Below are 23,491 nucleotides of genomic sequence, written 5' to 3'. Positions count from 1 at the left end.
AGGAACACTAAAAACAGTCTTGTGCTTGAAAGGATCGGAGTATGTCTTTCCTCTCAGGTCAGCTGCGGCAGCTGACACAAGCCCTCTCTACACAAGAGAACACGCCTGAGCTGCTCTAGCAAAATGATATTTTCACTAACAGCCTCATTATCTCTCAGGATGGAGCACATGTACTTCTTGAATATTTTATAGCATCCTGAGACCCATGTGGATGGAAAACCCCACGTACGGGGTAGGAGTGTAAGCTCCCAATGCCACTTACAACGCCGAAGCACTTCCTAAGAGCACGGGCGGGAGCAGCCCCGCTCAGTCGGGTCTGCAGTTTCCTGAAGCGCACCATCCATTGCCCTGCTGAATAAGTATCCGGAAGCAGCGTGTAGTACAGAGCTTTACTAATTCCGTGGCTGGCAAGATCACTGGGCTCTTTTACACGTAGGTGGGAGAGTCTGTAATGGAATCCACTTTTAAAAGGAAGATCTCTGTACCCCACGGTTTCTAGGTCTGGGGCCAGGACTCTGTGTCAAATCTGTCCTGAGGCTGAGTGTGAAGAGAGAGCTCCTACCAGTCTGAGCAGGAACGGAATTCAGCCCAGTGTGTCACGCCAGGGCTGCTTTGGCTTGGCATTGCTGCTGTTGGGGGTGCTGGGAGGCTGAGTCTTCCCATGCTGTAGCAGAGGGTTGTGGGTAAAGGTCTGTCGTAAGGGACCTAGGGCAAGAGAAAACAAATCTTGATGAAGGAAGGAAAGGAAGAAACAAATCAGAGAATTTAGCCCGCAAAGGTATTTACCCCTGGCGGCTAGTTCCAAGTGATTCTGCATGCGTCGTTCGCGCTCCTGGAGCTGATGTGTCAGTTCAGCGTTCTTCCACCCTGTGTAAAGAGGAGGAAGACACTAGGGCCCTAGGCCCATTTTTAGACTACTTCCCCGCAGTCCTGTTTCACTGAGGACAGAGCTTTACCTCTTTTGAAGCTTTTTACGAAACCTTCCCGTGGAGGTAATTTGCTGGGGTCGTGCACAACACGCTGGGGGATTTTAAGTACAGTCCGCACGGCTGGAACCCGGAGGCAGGCTACCTGGACCAGGGAAAACATGTTGGAGGAGAGCCAGTACATGAACACCGCCTGGAGGAGAAGAAAGAGACGGTACTCAGGAGCTGTCCTCTGCTGTCAGCTTGATGGGGGATGGCCAGGCCAGATGGAAAGGCTTGGAGCCAGTTCCTGCACCATTACCTACCGTGGGGAAATGGATAGTTATGGGCAAGACCGCTAGGGGCATCACTCTGATCACATTTCTCATCCACTGAAGATCAGAACTCTGCACACCAGTCTCTGCACCTAACTGCCAAAACAAAAGCAAATGCACGTCATTTCTAGAGAATCTGCCTCAGATTTCAACCCATCAACTCTACCTCCACTCCCCCCTTTGCAGGCCTGGCACTTAGCCAACCCGGGCTTACCTCAAGGACACCCCACATTGTGGCAGTAACTATCAGCGGTAATACGTAGGTGGGGTCAGATAGTGTGAGATCCTGGAACCACAGGAGGCCACCTGTCTGCAGGCTGGGCACAGGAAGGTTGGCCATTTCTCTCAAGGCAATGAAGAAGGAGATGAAGATTGGGGCCTATTTCACAGGATAAACAGTGTCAGGACCCTTTAGCAAAGTGGACATTTTCACCATGCCATCACTGAAAACCCTATCATCACCACCTGCTTTTTGGGGGTCTAGGGCATGGGAAACACAGGAGTTTATCTGACTGGTGTAGGATAAAATAAGAAGGAAAATGTTTTTGCTTACCTGAGTCAGAGGTAGAATAAGAGGTCTGAAGAGTTTAATATCATACTTTTTCTGGTAAACTGTCATTTCCGAGGAGGCCTTGTAAACTGTGAATGAGGGAAAGTTAATGGTTGGGCTAATAAATACATCGATGGAGGTGACCATCCTTACCACCTAGCCCATAAAATTTCTACCTGACCCTAGTCAGTCACTGGAAGCATCAGGCCCAAGAAGCAGGCAGGTCTTTAGAACTTGCCCACTTCTATCAACTCCTGATTTAGGCCGTTCCCTTCCCTCAGCAGAACGTCAGGAAAGTGCAAATGGTCCTCTCCTATGTGCTTTCTGCAGTTGACTCACACTCAGCGTGGTCTCCTGCCAACTTGGCCTCTCTTATTCGAGTGGAAAACTTCTGGATCTCTGGCAAGTGGTTGTGGATCTTGGCTGCTTCTCGCTGGCCCTTCACGATGAGAGGAAACACCAGGCAGCGGGCAAGGACGGTACCTGGAAAACACAAACTAGGACTGGAGTGAAATCAAAGCAATTAGGCAGTTGGAAGGTTGAAGGTGTTTAGGTCCTCACTGAAAGGGTCTTTTTTATTCTAGTCTTTTCAACACTGATGCCTGCTGAAGGAACTCAACAAAAAGGGCAGGGGTGACTTGGTTCCTCCAAGGCTCAGTTCTCTGCTTTGACCTCACAAAAGTCTAGCATTAACTTCTATACGCAAATGGCCAAGGATACTGTTTATTCCCTCGAACAAAAGGAGGTGAGAGAAGATACTTTTCTAGATCAGTGGTATCTGAACTTTTCTAGTATCAATGGAATCTCCCTACCCCTAACTCTTAAGTATAGCCCCAATATACATAATAGATAAGACCAAGCTGAGTGAGCTATCTGGCTACAGAACTGTTCAAGCTCTGGCCTCTGCTTTTCTCAGAGGTACCACTATAGAACTCGGGGGCTCCCAGCAATGAAGTTTGAAAGCCACTATCCTAGAAATGCCTAGCATAGGAAGTAATCTGGTGGCTTACTGCTTTAGCTCCTTCCCATTTCTTATACTTCCTATTTCCCGCTCATTCCAAAAATATTTAGTTTTATTCTGTAGACAAGAGGGTCTGGGGTGAGAAAAAAGGTGGTGGTGCGGGGGGAATATGGGCTTAGGCTTTATCAACATTATGATGGCTGATACGGGGTGGGAAGAGAAGGGAAGCTAAGATGAAACCAAGAATATTAGCCCTGAAGGAGGAGACTGAGAACTGGGCAATGGCAAGATGTGGTCAGAAAGACCAGAAGAAAATCAGGAAAGACGATCACAAAAGCCAAGGGAGGGATGTCAAGGTCTAAAGGGTCTCATACGGGACCGTAGGCCCAAAGGGATCAAAACAGAGGCGTATGACTTATATCCTCTGAAGGATATACCAAAATCTACAACTACATATAGAACTCTGTGTAAAGAACTTGAGCAGAACAGATCTTACACACCTAAGGATATAAAGAAAAAGTCATTTTGAGATGGATAGGAGGCAGAGACAAGGTCTAGTCAGGACCCACAAGTGGGAGGGATATCACAGACTCTCCCTGTGAAACAAGGGGTCCAAGCCCCACATTGGATTCCCAGCCCTACACTAGGAAGACCAGCCCCTACAACACCCGGCTTTGAGAACCAGCAAGGCTATGCCTGGGAGGCACAGCACAATCTCACTTGCTAAAGTTCCAGCACAGAGGCAGCAGTCTGAAAAAATGTCTGGGCTACACGTGAAGGAGATCCACGGACTACTTCTAGGGCATGTGCTGGCAGGGCAGGGATCTGCTGGAACGTTCTCTGGGGATGGAAGAGCTGGCTGGCACCGTTGCCGATGTTCTCCATCTACTTTGCTAGCACCAGCTTGCTCAGCCCAGCCGACCCACAGGCCAAGAGCCCCTCTTAGGTGGCCCCCTGCCCCTGCCACACCCCCTCGGCCTGCACCAGGCCCCCCAGCCAAGCAGCCCCTGCCCTGTGTATACTAGAGCACCTGCAGCAGCCGGACCTCAGTCAGCCACACAGGAGGCCTGCCCTCCCCACCAGTGGATGCAGCTGTCACAGCTGGCCTTTGTAGCCAGCTGTGCTGAGGCCAACCCCCAACACCTGCTCACCCAACAGCAGTAGTGGCTGGACGTCTCAGACAGGATGGGGGGCAGCCCTGCTTCCCAGCATACCTGAAGAAGTTGTGGTGGAGCTTTGCAGACAGCTGTGTCAGGGGACGGCCCTGAAAACCACTCAGTCTACACCAGTAGTGACCCAGCCACAAGAGGAGGGTGCACGCAGCCCACACGAAGAACCCCCAGGGCATCTGGCTCAGGTGACTACGAAGTTTACACTACTGGACCTCGCAGGACACCTGCAAAAAGCTACTCCTTCAAGACCAGGAGACAGAACTGATCTAACTAATAGAAACACAGAGAGTTAGGCAAAAACGAAGAAACAGAAGAGTACATTCTAAATGAAAGAATAAGACAAAACCTCAGAAAAAGAACTAAAGAGATGAGCAATCTACCAGATAAAAAGGCCAAAGTAATGGCCATAAACATAGTCACTGAACTCCAAAACGAACACAGGAACTTCAACAGAAACTATGAAACAACAACAACAACCCCAATCAGAGCTGAAGAATACAGAACTGAAGACGTCCACTAGAGGGGTTCAATAGCAGAACAGGTGATGCAGAGGAACAAATCAACGATCTGGAAGACAAGGTAGCGGAAATCACCCAACTGGAACAGCAAAAAGGAAAATACTAAGGATAGTTTAAGGAATCTTTGGGACAACATCAGGTGTAACTAACACTGGCATCACAGGGATCCCAGAAGGAGAAGAAAGAGAAAGGGACAGAAAACCTGTCAGCTGAGAAATTCCCTAACCTGGCAAAGGAAACAGACATTCAAGTCCAGAAAGCACAGAGAATCCCAAAGAAGATGAGCCTAAAGAGACACTAAGACTAATCAAAATGCCAACAGTGAAAGAATCTTAAAAGCAGCAAGAAAAAAACAACTAGTTACATATAAGGAACCCCCATAAGACAATCAGCTGATTTTTCAGCAAAAACTTTAAAGGCCAGAAGAGAGTGGCACAATATATTCAAAATACTGAAAGGAAAAAAATTAAAACCAACGATATTTTACCTGACAAAGTTATCACTCAGACTGAAGGAGAAGGAGTTCCCCAGACAAGCAAAAGATAAAGAGTTCATCAATCCCAAACCAGCTTTATAAGAAATTTTGTTAAAGGGACTTCTCAAAACAGAAAAGGCCATAATTAGAAATAAGAAAATGATGAAAAAAAAAATCTCACTGGTAAACATATAATAAAGGTAGCAGATTATTACCTACAGAGCTAGTATGAAGGTTACAAGACAAAAGTAGTAGAATCATCTAGACCTATAATAATCAGTCAAGGGATACACAAAATATTAAATTCTAAGATACAACGTCAAAAACAATGTGGGAATTTTCAAGTCATTTTTTGGTACAACCTACCCAAATTATTATACAACTATTTCACAGGCTTTCTAAATAAAAAATTTTAAACCTTGGGGGGAAAAAGACCCCCATAAAATGTGGGAAGGAGGGACCAGGACTAGTACTTTTAGAATCCACTTGAACTTAAAGCAACCATCAACTTAAAATAGATTTATATACATACAGTGTTAAATATGAACTTCATGGTAACCAGAAGCCAAATATCCATAACAGACACACAAAAATAAAGAGAAAGGAATATAAACCTAACACTAAGGAAAGTCACCAAATTGCAAGGGAGGAGAACAAGAGAAGACAGGAACAGAGAACTACAAAAACAACCAGAAATCAATACAATGGTAAGAAGTAGGGGCGCCTGGCTGGCTCAGTCAGTAGAGCATGGGATTCTTGATTGAAGGGCCCTGAGTTCGAGCCCCAAATTGGGTACAGAGGTTACTTAAGAAAACGGTAAGAAGTGTATATCTATCTGTAATTAGTTAAGTGTAAATGAACTACATGTTCCAAACAAGACACAGGGTGGCTGAATGGATTAAAAAAAAAAAAAAAAAAAATCAATCCAAAAAGAGAATATAACACTTGTAAATATCTATGCACCCAACACAGAGGCAGCTAATTACATAATGGAAATGTTAACAGACAAAAAGGAAGAAACTGATAGTTATACAATAAAGGTAGGAAACTTTAACACCCCATTTACATCAATGGATAGATTGTCCAGACAGAAAATCAGTAAGGAAACTGTTGCTTTAAACAACACATAAGACCAGCTGGACTGGGGCACCTGGGTGGCTCAGTCGGTTAAGCGTCTGCCTTTGGCTCAGGTCACGATCCCAGGGTCCTGCTGGGACTGAGCCCCATGTTGAGCCTGCTTCTCCCTCTGCCCCTCCCCCTGCTTGTACTCTCTCTCAAATAAATAAAATCTTTAAAAAACCCCAAAAACCCACAAAAAACACGACCAGATGGACTTAGTAGATATAGACAACGCATTCCATCTCCAAAAGGCAGAATACACGGGCGCCTGGCGGGCTCAGTCGGAAGAGCACAAGACTCTTGGTCTTGGGGTTGTGCGTTTGAGGACCACAATGGGTGTAGAGATTACTAAAAATAAATACTACATAAACTTAAAAAACAAAACCCCCCAATGGCAGAATACACATTCTTTTCTAGTGCACATGCAACGTTCTCTAGAATGTATCACACGTTAGGCCCCAAACCAAGTCTTCACAAACTGAAACTGAAATCACATCAAGCATCTCTTCCAACCACAATGGGATGAAATTAAAACTCAAATACAAGAGGGAAAAATGGAAAAACCAAACATGTGGAGACTAAACAACAACCTACTGAACATCCAATGGGTCAAGGAAGAAATCAAAGAAATAAAATAAAAATCTTAAGATAAACGAATATGGAAGCACAACAGTTCAAAACTTATGGGATACAGCGAAAGCAGTTCAAAGAGGGCAGCTTATGGCGGTAGAGGCCTACCTTAGGAAACAAGAAAAATCTCAAACAATCTAACCTTACAGCTAAATGAACTAGAAAAAGAACAAAGCCCAAAGTTAGTAGAAGGAAGGAAATAATATTAGAGCAGAAATAAATGAAACAGACTAAAAAAGCAATGAAGATCAACAAAACGAGATTTTTTAAAAAAATAAACAAAACTGATAAGGCTTTAGCCAGACTCATACAAAAAAAAAAAAAAAAAAAAAAAAAAAACGCGCGTGTGTGCACGCACCCAAATAAAATCAGAAATGAAAGAATTAACAACTAACACCACAGAAACACGAAGGACTGCAAGACATTACTATAAACAAATATATGCCAACAAATGGGACAACCTAGCAGAAATGTATAAATTCCTAGAAACATGTATCTTCCAAAAGCAAATCTGGAGAAATAGAAAATCTGAACAGACCAATTACTAATAATGAAATTCAATGGGCAAACTCCCAACACCAGACAGCTTCACAGGTGAATTCTACCAAACATTACAGAGGAGTTAATACCTATCCTCAAAATATTCCAGAAGACAAGAAGAGGAAGAAAAGCTTCCAAACTCACTCTACAAGGCCAGCATTACCCAGATACCAAAACCAGACAAAGACACTAAAAAAAGAGAAAACTATACAGGCCAAAATCTATGATGAACATGATAGATGCAAAAAACCTTAACAAAATATTACCAAACCACATTCAACAATACATTTAAAGATGATTCACGCTGATCAAGTGGATTTATTCCAGGAATGCAAGGATGGTTTAATATTCACAAAATCAACGTGATTTATCACATTAACGAAATGAAAGAAAAATTGCATAATCATCTCAACAGATGCAGAAAAAGCATTTGACAAAATTCCACATCTGTTCAAGATAAAATCTCTCAACAAATTGGGTTGAGAGAGAATATAACTCACCATAAGAAAGGTCATATATGAAAAACCCAGTTAAGGGGCCCCTGGGTGGCTCAGTCTGTTAAGCACCTGCCTTAGGTTCAGGTCATGATCCCGGGGACCCTGCTCAGTGGGGAGCGGTTTCTTCCTTTCCTAGTGCCTGTGCATGCATGCTGTCAAATAAATAAGTAAAATCTTGGGGAAGAAAAAAATTGAAAAACCCACAGTTAACATCATACTCAATGATGAAACACTGAGAACATTTATTTTAAGATAGTAGGAAGCCAAGTATGTCCACTCTTGCCACTTTCATTCACACAGCCCCGGAAGTCCTAACCAAAGCAATCAGACAAGAAAAATAAATAAAAGGCATCTAAGTTGGTAAAGAAGTAAAACTGCCAGTATTTGCAAATGACATGATAATGTACATAAAAAGCCCTAAGGACTCCACTAAAAAAAATGACTGCAAGTAATAAATGAATTGAGTAAAGCTGCAGGATACAAAATTAATATACAGAAATCTCTTGTGTTTCCATACACTAATTATGAAGTAGCAGAAAGACAAATTAAGAAAAAACTCCATTTACAACTGCATCAAAAAGAATAAAATATCTAGGGATAAATTTAACTAGGCAGGTGAAAGACCTGTATTCTGAAAACCGTAACACTGATAAAAGATACTGAAGACAACACAAATAAATGAAAAGACACACCATGCTCACAGATTGGAAGAATACTGTTATAATGTCCACTCTACCCAAAGCAATCTACACATTCAACGCAATCCCTATCAAAATACCAATGCCATTTTTCATAGAACTGGAACAGATAGTCTTAAAATGTGTACAGAACCACACAAAACCTTGCATAGCCAAAACAATCTTAAGAACAAAACTGAACGTATCACAATCCCAGATGTCAAGATATATTACGAAGCCGTAAAATAGTAATGTACTGGCACAAAAATAGACACATAAGCCAACGGAACAGAGTCCAGAAATAAACCCACACTTATACAGTCAATTAATCTTTGAGAAAGATCGCAAGAATATACAATGGAGAAGAGTCCCTTTAATAAACGGTGTTGTTAAAAATGGACAGCCACGTGCAAAAGAATGAAACTGCATCACTTTTTTATACCATATACAAAAATAAACCAAACTGGATTAAAGACTTCAATGTGAGACCTGAAATCATAAAACTCCTAGAAGAAAATATAGGTAATAAACTTTTGGACATCACCCTTAGCAATATATTTCTGGATATATCTCCCCAGGCAAGAGAAACAAAAGCAAAATTAACTACTGAAACTGTACCAAAACAAAAAGCTTTTGCACAGTGGAGGAAACCATCAACAAAACAAAAAGGCAACATACTGAGTGGGAGAAAATATTTGCAAATGATATAATAAGGGGTTAATATCCAAAAAATAGTACAATTAAAACCTGGACAAAGGACCTGAACAGACATTTCTCCAAACACATGAAACAGACACATGAAAAGGTGCTGAACATCACTAACCATCAGGGAAATGCAAGTCAAAACCAAAATAAGGTATCACCTCAATACCTGTCAGATGGCTAGAATCAAAAGATACGAAATAACAAGTGTTGATAAGGATGTGGAGAAAAGAGAACCCTGGTGCTGGTGTACCACTGGTGAGAATGCAAAATAGTATAGCCCTGTGTCCAGCTCCACACTCAGTGGGGAGTCTGAAAAGAGTTTCTTCCTCTGCCTCTCTCCCCACTAATGCACGACTTGCTCTTTCTCTAAAATAATCTTAAAAAAACCCCCAAAACAAAAATATATATGCACTCCTAAGTTCACTGCAGCATTATTTACAATAGATATGGAGGCAACCTAAGTGTCTGTTGATAGATGAATGGATAAAGAAGGTGTGGTGTAGGGGCGCCTGGGTGGCTCAGTCGTTAAGTGTCTGCCTTCTGCTCAGGTCATGATCCCAGAGTCCTGGGATCCAGCCCCATGTCGGGCTCCCTGCTCAGCGAGAAGCCTGCTACTCCCTTTCCCACTCCCCCTAATTGAGTTCCCTCTCTTGCTCTGTCAAATAAATATTTAAAAAAAAAAAAAAGGTGTGGTGTATAAACACACAATAGTATATTACACAGCCATAAAAAAGAGTAAGATCTGACCATCAGGGACATGGATGGACCTATAGGGTATAGCTATGTGAAATAAGACACAGAAAGACAAGCACCATATAATTTCACTTATATGTGGAACCTAGAAAACAAAATAGACTCATAGGTGTAGAGAACAATCTGATTGTCAGAGGGGAGGGGACTGGAGAAGATGGGCAAAATAGGAGATTAAAAGGTACAAACTTCCAGGGGTGCTAGGCTGGCTCAGTCAGTGGAACATGCAGCTCTTGATCTCAGGTTCGTGAGTTTGAGCCCCACACACCCAATGTGTGGGTCAGGATCATGACCCTGAGATCAAGAGCTGCACACTCCATCAACTGAACACCAGTCAGGTGCCCCAGGGATTGCATAAATAAACTTTAAAAAAAGAAAAAAAAAAGGTACAAACTTCCAGTTAGAAATAAAGACCCAGGGATGCAATGTACAGCATAGGGAATACAGTGAATCTATTGTACAACTTTATATTGTGACATGGTGATCACTTCATAATATGTATGCTGAATTACTATGCTGTACACCTGAAACTAACGTAATATTGTATATAAACTACACTTCAATAAAATAAACGAAAAAAAGTGTCTAACACAGAAAGGTCAAGTATGAAAAGAAAAATGGGTTTACTAACGATGTCACTGACAAAATGAGGTGGTATTAGTAAGTCAGATTGCTAAAAAGAAAAGGTCTGATTGCTGAGTGTTAAGGCGTGGAAAGAAAGAAGTCCATTGCACAAAGAACACTCTTAAATAACAGGTATGAAAGGACAAAGAACTAAGGATGAAAAAAAAAAAAGGGACTTTTCCTCAAGAAATCCATGGTATACTTGAACAGGTTTATATTTTCAGAACAGGACGGTAAAGAGAGAGAAGCTTGAAGACCTAGGGAAAAGGTGATCACTGGAGCAAGGTGTAGGAAGAAGAGAATTTAAAGTATAATCTCAGCCTAAAGAGAAACAATGTGGGTACCTTCCAATTTGGGGGGGTTTAAGCGCCTGGCCTGTCTATTCTCCTAAACCAGGGCAGCTTCGTCACTGTTAACAACGTCTCCTTACTCTAACCCCACGCTCACATTAAATAGCTACACTTGTTGAATCGCAGGTGATCCAGTGGTTTTATAATGCCCTTCGGGAAAGATCAATAAAGTATACTGAGGATCAAGAGCCTCTATCCCTCATCTGAATCATCTGCTTTTCTGACCCCTAAACCTCTGCAACGACAGTTGACACTTGAACAACTGGGGTTTGAACTGCATGGGCCCATGCATATGGGGATTTTTTTTTTTTTTTACAGTACTGTACATGTTTTTTTTCTTCTTTACTTTATTGTAAGAATATAGAGTACATGTAACATACAAAACATGTACTAATTGACTTTGTTACCAGCAAGGCTTCTAACAGTAGGCTATTAGTAAAGTTTTTGAGGAGTCAAAAGTTATACATGGAATTTCAACTGTTGGGTGGGGTTAGTGCCCCTAACCCCCAGGTTGTTCAAGGGTCAGCTGTATTCCCTCCAACCACTTAGAGAACTGCTATCTTTTAAGTTCTACCCCCAAGTTCCCATTTCTTCTACCCCTGACCAGGATGTGTTTTCCTTACATGCAGCAATGGCCCCCCACCAAGGTAGGCCTAGATTAACATGCATAAATTCCAGTAAGTTCTCAATCAGTCCCACTGGGGTGTATGACCCCAGACCCAGTTCAGTGAAGCTCTGTTCTGCAGCAGCTTGGATTACATCTGTGGTCTCTCCAGAAGCCACCTCGGGTACTGCTGTGGGTGAGGGAGTTGCAGGAATGACAGGAGGGGCTTGAACCTGTGCAAAAGGAAGTCATGTGTAATACTCAGTAGGGGAGACATATAGAAATCACAGGTCCCCTAAAATAATAACTCGTATCAGGTTGTTCTGTTGACTTTCTACTTCTGGTTCTCCTGGGTTAGTCTACAGTGTACACAGAATTTAAGGCTTAAAAAGGACATTTTATTTTTTCCTCTAGGCAGGAAGACAAGTTAGAGTAAGATTTCATGACTTCCCTTCCTATTAGTAAGTTATTTCTTCTATCAGTGTTTTCCAGACTTCAGTCATTTGAGTATCACTGGCACGGTTTTGCAGTTACTGAAACTACCATAATTTTTATTTAAAACAATTCAGTTTTTAAGACCAAAATATTTACTTGGTCTCACCAGAAATATTAATACCCATGAAGACACTGATATGCAAGTTATAACTTTCCTAAAACACACGCACACCTGGAATTACATCTCATACACCATCAGCGGCTTGCCACCATTATGGCAAACAATGCCTTGTATATAACGTAAATCTCTCCTGCTGTACTCTCAATCGTTTTCCCACTGATTTGAAAATCTATCCGAAACAGAGATGCTACCACTTTGGGGAGCTGCAAGTTCTTGGGAGTGTGCCCAAGAACTCTGTGCCACATTCCCCCATCTTGTAGTTAAAACAAAACAAAACAAAAAATCAACAAACGCCACTCCTCACGTCGCAGGACGAATCGCCTCTCACCTGGGCTTCTGCAAACAAGATCACGGAGGTACTGAGGCCCCGGGGGCCAGGGCCCTCGAGGACAACATAGTGCGGGCGCTCGCAGCACCGGCCGGCTGGAAAGAGGAGTCCCGTGGTCAGCGGTTTCCGCGGCCAATGCGAGGGCCTTGCGACGCTGTGGAACTGCGAGGGTAAAAGAAGGATGGAGCCCTTTTATCGGGAGCAGATGTCGCTCATCATGATCATTCGCCACGAAGCAGGCAGCCCGTGACCACAGGTGAAGGCACTACTACTCTCCGCGCGCAGATGGCTGACCCAAAGGCACGCAGTTGGTGCCTCCTGGCTCTCGGTTACCTCAGGCCCAACCCGGAGCACAGAGGTCGAGGCTGAAGTTTCCGTGGCAGGGGTGACAACGGGACCCACGAACAGACAACGATACGCAGTCGCTGAGCCCTCAAGGTCGGGGACATAACCCTCCCGTGTACTCATGCGAACCGAGGTCGAGAGGCAGGTCCTGGTGAGCAGGTCAGCGTCTGCTCATGTTGTTCCTGGCACGAGCTGTCACTGGCTTGGGTCATGGGGACAGGGCCGAATCCTGGCGCTCAGCCTTGGGGAATCCTTACCTGACGCTGTGGCTGTAACAGGCGCAGAAGCACCCGGCGTCCGCACATCAAACCCATCGCCATTTTGCCGGAAAGAGGACTTGCCCTCGCGCCTGCGCACTCAGAACTTCAGCCTCGCGGGAAGAGGCCCTTTTGGAAATGGGCATGAAGCCAGAGCGGTTGCCACCATCAGGTGGTAAAGGAAACTGGAGCTTAGCGGCCATATTTGAAGTGGGTAAGAAGACGCTAAGGGCCCTATTAACAAGATCGCGCAGTGTGTTCAGGAGATTGAAAGGTGATTGAAGTTAAGAGCCACTTGAGGGGCCGTCAGGTAGTGACTGCAAAAACCTGGAGATTTTCCCTCTGTTCTGCAGAAGGGCGATTCTCCTCTGATTTGTTGATTTAAAAAACAAGTTCCCGACAGTCTTGGCAGTGCTTGGCGTGGCTTTTTCCGGTCCAGTGTCATTCGATTCTTAGTGCTAGATAATATTGTTACTGTAGATGAAGTGAAATGTGAGGATAGTCTGGCGTCTGACAGAAATTGAGGAAAGAAAGGCAGCTTTATAAGAAATATTTTCCTCCCAGATAAAAAGAGTTTTAAGAGGGGGCCCCACCTTTCACCTTTCCCTTTCTTAAGTGGGGTTGTGTGAGGATCATCTTGTGACCAGGAGGGGACAAATCTACAGCTAACATGTTGAAGACGGTGGTATGGAAAAAGAAGAACCCCGAATCCTTGCTGATGTCCTTCAGGTGCTGCACCAAACTTGGTACCACCTGTATCTAGACTTTGTTGTGTAAGATAATTAAAGGTCTTGATTGTCCAGGCTCCAGGTCTCGTTTGCTCTGGTGATTGTTTCTTGAAGCTGAAAGCATTCCTAAAGATAGATGAAGTGAAATTCTCTCCCAAAGAAAAAGATTTCTGTTCAGAAAGGCGGGGATTGGTTATATTTAAACTCCTACAAAGTCTTTCAAATTAGAGTGCCTTTTTTTTTTCCTCCCAGAGTGCTTTTTTTTTTTTTTTAAAGATTTTATTTATTTATTTGACAGAGATAGAGACAGCCAGCGAGAGAGGGAACACAAGCAGGGGGAGTGGGAGAGGAAGAAGCAGGCTCACAGCGGAGGAGCCTGATGTGGGGCTCGATCCCACAACGCCGGGATCACGCCCTGAGCTGAAGGCAGACGCTTAACCGCTGTGCCACCCAGGCGCCCCCCCAGAGTGCTTTTTGAATAATATATAGTTTGGAAAGATACAATAGTCTGAAATTATTGCAGTCACTGCTATTTGGGGATGATTATGTGATGTGGGAAATAAAGGTAGAAGAAAAACTGAATTTCCTTATGGCTTAAAGCCCATTGACAAGTCCTTGAAACAGGCAGAGTAACATTCCTCTAGGAACTCAGCTGCCTCGATATTAATACTTTGCTAAGGGCAAAAGGCAATCTTAGCCCAACCCCCAGGGTCCTGTAAGTCTACTTTAACATATAAAAATTCCTTTGGCAACTTCTTTTATCTCCAAGATATAGTGGCAGTCATCTCCCAAGCATATGACCCACCGATTTACATCTGAAGGATCTCATGACTACGGTTTTATTAGATAGTAATAAATGACCTTATCCCAACAATAGGTAGCCCCCCTCAAGGTCCTGGCAACCTTTCTTCCAAAATTCCTTAAAGACGTGCGGTATCCCTAACCTCCTCCCAACTTGAAAGTATATAATGGGCCACTCCTCATGACTCCAGTGCAGCTCTTTCTGCCCATGGGGCCCTGTCCCCGTGCTTTAATAAAACCACCTTTTTACACCAAAGACATCTCAAGAATTTTTTCTTGGCTGTCAGCTTCGAACCCTAACATCTTTCCTACATCAAATGTACCTGACAAAAATGGTAATGATAGGCAAAAAATATAATGCAGATTTAGTAATAATAGGGGTTATCGCCTATCAATCAAATATGTTGGATACTATTGTAAATAAGATTTTAAAGTAAAAAATTAACACAGTTAGAGGTGATAACACATATACAACCAGGGGACACTTGGGGGGAAAAAACGGAACTGTTACTTTGGTGGCCCCAAATGGACCATCTGTCACAGTATTTACATCGTTGTAGAGCCTTCTACAGCCACTATGGAAAACAGTATGAAAGCTTCTCAAAAAATTAAAAATAGAACTACCATATGATCCAGAAATCCCATGTCTGGGAATATATCCGAAGGCAACAAAAACACTACATCAAAGAGATATCTGCACTTTCATATTCACAGTAGCATTCTGTATAAGAGCCAAGACATGGAAACAATCCAAATATCCGCGGAAGGATGAATGGATAAAGGAATTGGGGTATAAATATACAGCGGAGACTTGTTCAGTCACAAAAAAGAGGGAAAGCCTGCCATTTGTGACAACACGGATGGACCTTGAAGACATGCTAAGTGAAATAAGTCACACAGAGAAAGACATATACTGGATGATCTCACTCTTATGTGAAATTAAAAAAAAAAACTCATAGAAAAAGAGACCAGATTTGTGGTTACCAGAGGCAGGGGGTGGGAAGGTGGGGAATTGGATTCAGGCCGTCTAAAGGTACAAACTTCCAGGTATAAATAAGTACTGGGATGTAATGTACAACATGATGACGATAGCTAATTAGCATATTTGGTATAGTATATTTGGAAGTTGTTAAAAGAGCAAATCTTACGAGTTCTCATCACAAGATAAAAACCATTTTCTTTCTTTTTTTGTATATGAGATGATGGATGTCAACTAAATCTATTGTAATTATTTTACAATATATGTAAGTCAAGTCATTATGCTGTATACCATAAACTTATACATTGCTGTATGTCAATTATATGTCAATAGAGCTGGAAAAAAGTTATCAACACACACAAATTGTAACTATGCAAGGTGATGACTGTGCTAACTAAACTTATTGTGGTAATTGTTTTGCAATATATGTATATTTAATTATTACATTGTACACTTATACAATATTATATGTCAATTATTTATCAATAAAGCTGGGGAAAAAAGAAGATTTTGAGGAATATATAAAAAAATTCTAGGGGTGTTTGGGTGACTCAGTTGGTTAAGTGTCCGATCCTTGGTTTCAGCTCAGGTCATCATCTCAGGGTCATGAGATCGAGCCCCAAGTCAGGCTCTGGGCTCAACTCAGAGACTGACTGAGATTCTCTCCCTCTCCTTCCTCCTCTGCCCCTCCCCCTACTTGCCCAGGTGCACACTTTCTCTCTCAAATAAATAAAAAAATCTTTAAAAAAAAATTCTACCAGAACTAACATGTAAATTAGGCAAGGTTGCTGGATACAAGGTCAATATGCAAAAATCAATTGCATGTCTATACACTAAGAATGAACAATTGGAAAATAAAAAATGCCATTTACAAGAGCATCTAAACCAAGAAATATTTACTAGTACATTTAACAAGATATGAGTGTAAACAAACAAACAAACGAAACCCAAAATATGTGTCTGACTTGTATAGTGATGGCTACAAAACATTACTGACAGAAAATTTAAAAGGTATAATCAAATGGAGAAATAAACCATGTTGATGGATTTTAGGACTCAATATTTTTTAGAGGTTGATTCTTCTCAAAGTGATTTACAGCAATCTCAATAAAAATCCTAGCATTTTTGTAGAAATTGACAAATAATTTATATGAAATATTTACATGAAAAATATAAAAGACCTAGAATAGACAAAACGTGTTTGTTTGTTTTTTTTTTGACAAAACACTTTTTGAAATAGAAGAACAAAATTGGAGGACTTACATTACCAGATTTCAGGACTTACTATAAAACAACAATAATTAAGACAGTGTGGTACTGGCATAAAAATAGACATTTAGGGGCGCCTGGGTGGCACAGCGGTTAAGCGTCTGCCTTCGGCTCAGGGCGTGATCCCGGGATCGAGCCCCACATCAGGCTCCTCCACTGGGAGCCTGCTTCTTCCTCTCCCACTCCCCCTGCTTGTGTTTCCTCTCTCACTGGCTGTCTCCATCTCTGTCAAATAAATAAATAAAATCTTAAAAAAAAATAGACATTTAGATCAAAAGAACAGAATAGTGTCCAGAAAAAAATCCCGACACACATGATCAACTTATTTCAATGAAACCGCTAAGGCAATTCAAAGGGAAAAAGAAATTCTTTTCAACAAATGGTGCTGGAATAACTGGATATCCCTATAGAAAAAATTTGATCCTCAACTCTTAGCTTGTACTATATATAAAAATTAACTTAAAATGAGTCATAGTCCTAGGTTTAAAAACTAAAACCATAATTTTTCTAGAAGAAAGCACAAAGGAAAACCTTGGAGTAGGCAGTAGGCAGAGATTTCTTAGACAGAAACACTAGTCATAAAAAGAAAAATTTGATAAATAGGACTTCATCAAAATTTAAAATGCTTGCCCTTTGAAAGGCATTAGAAAAATTAAAAGGCAAGCATAGACTGGAATCACAATATATACATCCAACAAAAGATTTGTATCTAGGATATGTAAGTGACTCTTTTTATAACTTAATGTTTAAAAACAGGGGCGCCTGGGTGGCACAGCGGTTAAGCGTCTGGCTTCGGCTCAGGGCGTGATCCCGGCGTTGTGGGATCGAGCCCCACATCAGGCTCCTCCGCTGTGAGCCTGCTTCTTCCTCTCCCACTCCCCCTGCTTGTGTTCCCTCTCTCGCTGGCTGTCTCTATCTCTGTCGAATAAATAAATAAATAAAATCTTAAAAAAAAAAAAAGATTAAAAACAAAGCAACCCAATGAAAATGGGCAAATGTTTTGAACAGACATTTCACAAAAGAAGATACTAGAAAGAATAGCCAAAAATCAAGGCGCCTGGGTGGCTCAGTCGGGTGAGCGTTGAACTCTTGATCTCAGCTTAGGTCTTGATCTCAGGTTTATGAGTTCAAGCCCTTAGTTGGGCTCCAAACTGGGCATGGAGCCTACTTAAAAATTAAATAAATAAATAAATAAATAAATAAATAAATAAATAAAAAGAAGAATAGTCAGAATCACATGAAGAGACACTCAAAATCATTAGTCATCAAGGAAATGCAAAATAAAACAGCAATGATATACTGCTACATACCTGCTAGAGTTGCTGAAATGAGCTGATGGACAATACCAGGTATTGGGTTGAGTATGTGAACCAAGTAGAACTTTCATAAATTGCTGGTAGGAATGCAAAACGGTACAATCATTTGGCAGATTCCTATAAAATTAAACGTACATTTACTAAATGACCAAGCAATGCCACTTCTAACTATTTTTTCAAGAGAAATGAAAATATATGTTCACAAAAAGACTTGTACAAGAGTATTCATAGCAGTTTTATTCATAATAACACCAAACTGGAAACAAATATTCATCTGTGTGTGAATAGATAAATTCCTTTATATTCCTACAGTGGAATGCTCCTCAGCAATAAATAGGAATGGACTACTGATACAATCAACAACATGGGTGAATCTCAGCAACACTATGCTGACGAAAGAAGCCAGACACAAGAGAATCCACAATTCAGTTTCATTATCTGAAGTTCTAGAACTGTAAAATGAATCTCGTGTGACAGAAAGCAGATCAGTGATTGCCTGGAGCTGTGGATGTGTGCATGAGGGTAGAACTGACAACAGAGAGGCCAGAAGGAACACTTTGTGATGATAGAAATATTGTACGTCTCGATTGTGTTGGTGGTTATGTAGGTGAATAACGTTTATCAAAAACTCAGCAAATGATTCACTTAAATAGGTACGTTTTATGTGTGATACGTCAATACGTTTGATTTATAAGTGAAAAAAGTTTATAGAAGTCATTGCTCTGTCAAAATAGTGTATTTGCCTCAGTTATCCATAAATTTCATGTACAAAGTTTTTAAAAAATAATTTGGGGCGCTTGGGTGGCTCAGTTGGTTGAGTGTCTGCCTTTGGCTCAGGTCATGATCTCAGGATCCTGGGATCGAGCCCCGCATCGGGCTCCCCACTCAGTGGGGAGCCTGCTTCTCCTTCTCCCCCTGCCATTCCCCCTGCTTGTGCTCTCTGGCTCTATCTCTGTGTCAAATAAATAAATAAAATCTTCAAAAAATTAATTCTCTGGATAATTATTTTACTTTGTCACCCAGCATGGATATTCATTCTTTGGTGCCTTTGAGAGACACACATATAAAATGCTTTGGCGGTTCTGAGGAGAGAGAGATTATTTCTTTTTTTTTTTTTAAGATTTTATTTATTTATTTGACAGAGAGAGACAGCCAACGAGAGAGGGAACATAAGCAGGAGGAGTGGGAGAGGAAGAAGCAGGCTCATAGCAGAGGAGCCTGATGTGGGGCTCGATCCCGGAGCGCCGGGATCACGCCCTGAGCCGAAGGCAGACGCTTAACCTGCTGTGCCACCCAGGCGCCCCCAAGAGAGATTATTTCTAACTAAGACAACACCAGGGATGGCTTCATGGAGGAAACCATATTTTTTTTTTTTAAAGATTTTATTTATTTATTCGACAGAGATAGAGACAGCCAGCGAGAGAGGGAACACAAGCAGGGGGAGTGGGAGAGGAAGAAGCAGGCTCATAGCGGAGGAGCCTGATGTGGGGCTCGATCCCAGAACGCCGGGATCACGCCCTGAGCCGAAGGCAGACGCTTAACCGCTGTGCCACCCAGGCGCCCCAATGGAGGAAACCATATTAAATCTTGGCCTTAGTTAATAGAAATAGAGAAAGAGAAATAAAGATAACAATATGGCATTCCAGGCAGAATGGACAATAAGGCAAAGCAATATTGTCTTTGCAAAAATACACTGTTTGGAGAGACTTCAAGTCTGCACTTCACTGTTTTTATATCAGATGTCTGTATCAAACACCTGTAATGTTCTGTCACTTTTAATTATGTATGAATGATTTCTCCCTATGTAGAATGCTGCTTATGCTTAATCAGGAAATCTTTTAAAAGAGTCATCTCTAGGGATTCATTAACTTAAAAAATTGGCACTGGCTATAACTAAATAATAATGTAGGAATTATTAGTATAATTACTGTACAGCAATTTATAGTACCATGTAAAAGGCCATTCATTCATTCATTCATTCATTCAACAAAGTGTGTGTTGAGTGCCTGTTATGTACCTGGCACTGTTCTAGGCAATAAAACCACTCTGTAATGAATGAGAAACCACTTTGAGTAGAGTATGGTACCTTACTTAGTCTTCCTTTAAAAAATATACATATTTATACATAAATATTGGTCTTCCATAATTTTTCTTTTGTTCATTTTTCAGCACTAAACACTCTAGGATACAGAAAAAAACCTCAGAGAAGTTCATAGTCTAGATATGGAGAACATACAGATGCATGACATGATTAAGGTACTTTATTTTTTATTTTTCTAAAAGATCTTATTTATTTATTTGACACAGAGAGAGACAGCCAGCGAGAGAGGGAACACAAGCAGGGGGAGTGGGAGAGGAAGAAGCAGGCTCCCAGCGGAGGAGCCCGATGTGGGGCTCGATCCCATAACGCCAGGATCACGCCCTGAGCCGAAGGCAGACGCTTAACCACTGTGCCACCCAGACGCCCCAATTAAGGTACTTTAAAAACAAACTTACAGTGAAGTTTTTGGTAACAAAATACAGACTAACTGTGAGGGCAAAGTCAACATGGCCACAATGTTGTCAGGGGACATTCATGAAAGAGGAGAGTGGATGAGATTTTGGTTGGTGCTTCGAGGAAGAGGGAGCAAGACAACAGCACAGACTCAGCAATGAGTATGGTATGTGGAGAACACTGTGAACACTGGTCTGTAATTGAGTTTAACCCTGTACCTCCTTTTTTTTTCCTTTTTAAAAGATTATTTTATTTTATTTTAAAAGATTTTGCGTATTTATTTGACAGAGACAGAGAGTGAGAGAGCACAAACTGGAGGAGTGGCCCAGAGAAAGGGAGAAGCAAGCTCCCAGCTGAGGAGGGAGCCCCCGAGCGGGACTCGATCCCAGGACCGTGAGATCATGACCTGAGCCAAAGGCAGACACTTAACTGACTGAGCCACCCAGGCGCCCCAGATTTATTTATTTTAGAGAGAGAAAGAGAGAGATGGAGCCCATGCTCACATGAGTGGGGGGAGGGGCAGAGGGAGAAATCTTCAAGCTGACTCCTGGCTGAGCACAGAGCTGGAGGATATGGGGCTCGATCCCATGATCCATGAGATCACGACCTGAGCTGAAACCAAGAGTTGGACACTCACATGACTGAGCCACTCAGGTACCCCGAACCCTGTAATTCTTTTTTTCTTTTTTAAAGATTTTGTTTATTTATTTGACAGAGAGAGAGACAGCCAGCGAGAGAGGGAACACAGCAGGGGAGTGGGGGAGGAAGAAGCAGGCTCCCAGCGGAGGAGCCTGATGTGGGGCTCGATCCCATAACACCGGGATCACGCCCTGAGCCGAAGGCGGACGCTTAACGACTGTGCCACCCAGGCGCCCCTACCTGAACCCTGTAATTCTTATAAGGACACTGGTCCTATTAAATTAGGGCCCACCCAAAATACCTTATTTTAACTTAATCACCTCTTTAAAGACCTTATCTTCAAGTGTAGTTACAGTCTGAGGTACTGGGGGTTAGAATTTCAACATACGAATTTGGGGGGGACATGATCCAGCTTATAACATTGTTTAAAAAAGAATTACTATATTATTGGTGAGCTCAGAAACAAAAAATGAGGGGTGCCTGCTGGCTCATTTGGAAGAGCATAAGACTCTTGATCTCAGTGTTGTGAGTTTGGGCCCCATGTTGGGTGTAGAGATTACTAAAATAAATAAATGAACTTTAAAAAAAGGAAAGAAAAGAAAAAATGGGGTGAATATGAGTAGAGTGGATGTGGTAGATAATTAGAAAAGTAGATTAAGGGGCGCCTGGGTGGCACAACGGTTAAGCGTCTGCCTTTGGCTCAGGGCGTGATCCTGGCGTTATGGGATCGAGCCCCACATCAGGCTCCTCCGCTATGAGCCTGCTTCTTCCTCTCCCACTCCCCCTGCTTGTGTTCCCTCTCTTGCTGGCTGTCTCTATCTCTGTTGAATAAATAAATAAAATCTTAAAAAAAAAAGAAAAGTAGATTAAATAAAACAGTCATCCTTAGATTATGATGTGCTGGGTATGGTGCAACATTATATTCACTATCTCACTAACTCACTGATTTAAACATTAATTTGGCACCAGTTTCGGGAGCCTGTTGAATCTTGATAAGCTGTGGGCTTTGGGTTTTATTGTATAGACATGAAGAACAATTTGAAGGTGGGAAAATGACACAAGAAGAGTAGTTTAGGAAGATTAGTAACAGAATGGAGCAGATTATTCCATTCCAAGGGTCAGCAAACTTAATGTATAAAGGGCTGGAGAGTAAATAGTTTAGTCTTTGTGGGCCGTATGGTTTCCGTCACAAGTACTGAACTTTGTCCTCCCTGTGTGAAAGCAGTAAACAAATGAGCATGCCAAGGTGCCAATAAAACTTTATGTACAAAAATAGATACGGCCCATGGGCCACCGTTTGCTGACCCCTGGAATGGACATAGACAGTGCAGGAAAGACTGGAGCTTCAAGACCGGTTAGGAGGAGCTTATTGCAACAATCATATCTGTAGTGAGGAAGTCCTGAATTAAGCCAAGCCAGTGTGATGGAAGTAGACATATATTAGAGGCATTTCAAGGAAAAAACACCATAGATCAGATTGGGTGAAACACTGGATGTGGGACTCGAACACTGGGGATGTTGAGCAGAGAAGTCAGGGAAACGGTGGTGCCACTGACATAATTGGTTATATTAGTGTGCTAGTCATTTGCCTGGTTACTTTCAGATCCTCCTCTTTTTATTTTATTTTATTTTATTTTATTTTATTTTATTTTATTTTATTTTATTTTATTTTATTTTATTTTATTTATTTGAGAGAGAGAGTGAGTGAGCGTGAGTGGGGGTGAAGGTGAGGAGGGGAGGGGAAGGAGTGGGGAGGAGCAGAGGGAGCGGGAGAAGCAGGCTCCTTGATGAGCAGGGAGCCCGATGCTGGGCTCAATCCCAGGACCCTGAGATCATGACCTGAGCTGAAGGCAGACGCTTAACTGACTGAGCCACCCAGGTGCCCCATCCTTCTCTGTTCTTAACCTCTTTGTCTTGTATCACATGGCATTGCATTTCTTTGCTCTCTGGCTTCCGGATAGGTCTGCAATGGAAGTCATTGCCTGAAAAAGAGTGTAGAAAGAGAGCCTAGTGTATTTCCTCTTCCTTTCTCTGCTTCCTGCATTAATTCCAGCAGCTGTATCTCCTTGGCCAGACAGCCTTTTTCTCCATAATCCTGGCTCCCTCCGTGTAGACCTTGCCATGATTCTAGTGCCCTCTGGATGCCCTTAGATTCTGGGCTCTAGTAACACCACCAGCTCTCATCGTCCCTCCAGCCTCGGGCAGGATAGCAGCTGCCTGCTGTTGTCAATTTCTGGATTGCTTTGCTGTTGGTCCCTGTTTGACTTCATAGCCCTTCTATTTCCCATGTACCAATCAATTCCTTGT

At 42.2% G+C, this 23,491-nt stretch overlaps 1 protein-coding gene across 1 annotated transcript; it reads right to left on the bottom strand.

Moving 5' to 3' along the window:
- Positions 1-375: 375 nt before the first annotated feature.
- Positions 376-13,082, bottom strand: OXA1L (OXA1L mitochondrial inner membrane protein). Its single transcript, XM_008710564.2, has 10 exons — positions 12,959-13,082; positions 12,357-12,518; positions 11,432-11,645; positions 2,130-2,273; positions 1,794-1,879; positions 1,455-1,619; positions 1,232-1,336; positions 957-1,119; positions 787-867; positions 376-705 (listed from the first exon to the last, which is right to left on the bottom strand). Exons 1-10 carry the CDS (start codon positions 13,019-13,021, stop codon positions 584-586), a joined length of 1,305 nt encoding a protein of 434 aa, XP_008708786.2. The 5' UTR covers positions 13,022-13,082; the 3' UTR covers positions 376-583.
- Positions 13,083-23,491: the final 10,409 nt, after the last annotated feature.

This window comes from Ursus maritimus, unplaced genomic scaffold (genome assembly GCF_017311325.1).
Source record: "Ursus maritimus isolate PB19 unplaced genomic scaffold, ASM1731132v1 scaffold_36, whole genome shotgun sequence".
NCBI classification, from domain to species: Eukaryota; Metazoa; Chordata; class Mammalia; order Carnivora; family Ursidae; genus Ursus; species Ursus maritimus.
Note: the sequence above shows the minus strand (reverse complement) of the source record. Positions and strands in the feature narration are given on the sequence as shown.

What these genes read in the sequence shown, in the direction of transcription:
- OXA1L (XM_008710564.2), bottom strand. Translation starts at nt 13,021, where the DNA reads ATGGCGATGGGTTTGATGTGCGGACGCCGGGTGCTTCTGCGCCTGTTA. An exon ending in CGTAAAAAGCTTCAAAAGAG is followed by an intron (nt 868 to 956) that starts GTAAAGCTCTGT and finishes CTCTTTACACAG; the next exon opens with GGTGGAAGAACGCTGAACTG. An exon ending in CTTGGAACTAGCCGCCAGGG is followed by an intron (nt 706 to 786) that starts GTAAATACCTTT and finishes CTCTTGCCCTAG; the next exon opens with GTCCCTTACGACAGACCTTT.